This window comes from Hipposideros armiger, unplaced genomic scaffold, assembly GCF_001890085.2.
Source record: "Hipposideros armiger isolate ML-2016 unplaced genomic scaffold, ASM189008v1 scaffold_92, whole genome shotgun sequence".
In the NCBI taxonomy this organism is placed as follows: Eukaryota; Metazoa; Chordata; class Mammalia; order Chiroptera; family Hipposideridae; genus Hipposideros; species Hipposideros armiger.
Window position 1 is genome coordinate 4,551,387 of NW_017731442.1, and position 2,689 is coordinate 4,554,075.

The following is a 2,689-nucleotide window of genomic DNA, read 5'->3' on the forward strand; positions in this document are numbered from 1 at the left end:
TGTGTGTGTGTGTGTGTGTGTGTGTGTGTGTGTGTGTGTATATATCAAAGAATATGAACAGGAATGTTCCTAGCAACACTATTTAGCAACAACTGGTAACTACCCAAAAATACATCAATAGTAGAATGGGAAAATAAATGATGGTATACTATACAGCAATAAGGATGAATGGACTGCAATTACATAGAACAATACAGATAAATCTCACAAATGTAATGTTGACAAAAGAAGCCAGTATCAAAAGAGTACATATTGCATGGTTGCATTTATATAAAATTCAAAAATGGGCAAAATTAATGTATAGTGTTGGAAGTCATTGAGCTGTATAGTTAAGATTCTGCATTTTTCTGTATATATGTGTTATTTGTGTAATGTGTTTTTTTAAAAAGGTGGGGGGAGGGCCTGGATGATTTTATGGTTGGTGATTTTGTGCCATTGATTGAGGAATCTGATTGATCTTCCTATTCTTTATACATGACCTCCAGAAAACAAAGTCAAACAAGAAGGTAATAACTAGGAGAACAGAAGTTGAAAGCAAAACTTTCAACGGATACATGGGGAAAGTGGGGGAGGGAGGGATATACAACAAAACACATTTCTTTGGTAGAGTGCTCTCTTCTTCTGCCTTGGTTCTCTATGAAAGTTTAAATAGTGTTGGGAGTAGTAAGAAACGATGATGTTAGAAAACACTGAATTTATTGGATCACTTTCAAAGGAGAGATTATGGTGCTTTTACTTTGGCTGCACCAATTCTCAGCTCCTTTAGCAATGGAGCCCACTATCCTGACGTGCTGAAATGGACAGCTAGAAAGAGAACTCATTTTAGCTGTTGTTTTCCAAAGGTATTTTCCAAACCCTCTGCCAACATCGACCCAGGCAACCACACTGAAGTGAATGATTTGATCACCCAGATACCCTCTAAAGTGCAGATACAAGATATTACTATGGAGCTACACTGTCCTCTGTGTAATGACTGGTTCCAGGATCCACTGATGCTAACCTGCGGCCACAACTTCTGCCAGACCTGCATTCAAAACTTTTGGAAGCAGCAAGCAAAGGAAACATTTTGTCCTGAATGTAAGATGATATGTCACTATAGCAACTGTACATTCAACCTGGTACTGGAGAAGCTGGTAGAGAAGATGAAGAAGCTACCCCTACTCAAGGGCCACCCACAGTGCCCAGAGCATGGAGAGAACCTGAAGCTGTTCAGTAAGCCAGATGGGAAACTGATCTGCTTTCAGTGCAAAGATGTTCGGTTGTCTGTGGGGCAGTCAAAAGAGTTCCTGCAGATCCCTGATGCTGTCGGTTTCTTCATGGTGAGTGAGCCCTGGGCTTTGAACAATCCTTTAGGAAATCTGGGGGGGGGAAATCTTTCTTCCCACCCCTTTATTCAGATGATTATTAGAAAGCTCAGAGTGCTCAGAAAATACAACATATCTTGCAATGTTCTTTCTCTAGAGTTGCTGATTATAGGAGAGGAGCAGTGGAGGATCTGTGGCCTACTCCTTCAATCAAATATTTACTTAAACACTGCCATGACAGCACTCTACTAGACACTGTGTAGAATCTGGACATATAAGATATTGTTCTTGTTCTAAAAGTATTGAGATGTAGTCAAAATGAATAAAATAATAACATAATAACGTAAGATAGTCTACTATTGAGAGCTAAATTTTTTCACATTAGGAATTCATAAATGTCTAGAATTTCAGAAAAGATTAGAGAAAACTGAAATAGTCAGGGGATGTATGGTGAAAAAATTTGAACTGGGAAATAATTTGGATTTGGATGGGCAGAAGGAAGAAATAAGCGCTCTAAGTGAAAACAATGTAAGTAAAGTTATAGATAGGAGGAACAGTCTAACTAGGGTAGAAAATATACAGAGTTCTGTTGCCTTTCTCAAACCCCTGTAGTTAACTAAGAAGGTCAAACTAACTAAATTTTTTGGCTGCTTGTAATTTTCTTCTCAATTCTTGGAAGGGACAGGAACTATGATACAGGGGAAAGGAAAGACTTTTGCAGCAAGAATTGGCTTTTTTTCTGACACACTGGGGCTTTGGGGGAGGTATCTCTATGGCCTTTTATTTCCCGTGTCAGTGGGGGTTTATTCTATGTGGTATTCCCAGGAGGAGCTTTCCATCTATCAGGATCAATTGGAGGCAACCCTGAAGGAACTTCAGTCCCTGAGGAACATGCAGAGAGACGCTATTGCTGCTTACAAGGTGAGGTGCAGGGTAGAGGGGTTATGAGATAGAACTAGAATATAGCCTTCTTGTAACTTTAGCTATTTGTGTAGAAAGGTGCCTGTACATATATTATCAATACACTAAATGACAACTGGGCCATAGGATTAAAAAACAGGCACAGCAGGGTGGAAAGGAATATAGCAGTGGAGTAGGTTCCCAATAGTTGATCCACAGAGTGAGCAGACTGGCCTTTCCCCTGATCCTTTTGATGTTTCAGTCACTAGGTGATTGTATTGGGGTTGTAATCTGTCTGGTCTTTCCTTTAATCTATGGCAAAATAAGGAATTTATCCATGGCAAATCCACTAAAGATAGCTATGTCCGAAGAAATATCGTTTTTTTTTTCTTTTTTTTAAGATTTTTATTGGGGAATTGGGGGGATGGGAACAGTGCTGGGGAATTGGGGGAAGGGGAACAGACAAGTTGTTGTCATTTTGTTCT

At 39.5% G+C, this 2,689-nt stretch overlaps 1 protein-coding gene across 1 annotated transcript in view; it reads left to right on the plus strand.

Moving 5' to 3' along the window:
- The first annotated feature begins 554 nt into the window (after nucleotides 1–554).
- Nucleotides 555–2,689, plus strand: part of TRIM69 (tripartite motif containing 69) — a 17,579-nt gene continuing 15,444 nt past the window's right edge. The window contains exons 1-3 of the mRNA XM_019644874.1: nucleotides 555–563; nucleotides 843–1,319; nucleotides 2,130–2,225. Of these exons, the coding sequence (XP_019500419.1) occupies nucleotides 555–563; nucleotides 843–1,319; nucleotides 2,130–2,225 (582 nt within the window). The remainder of the gene's footprint in view (nucleotides 564–842; nucleotides 1,320–2,129; nucleotides 2,226–2,689) is intronic.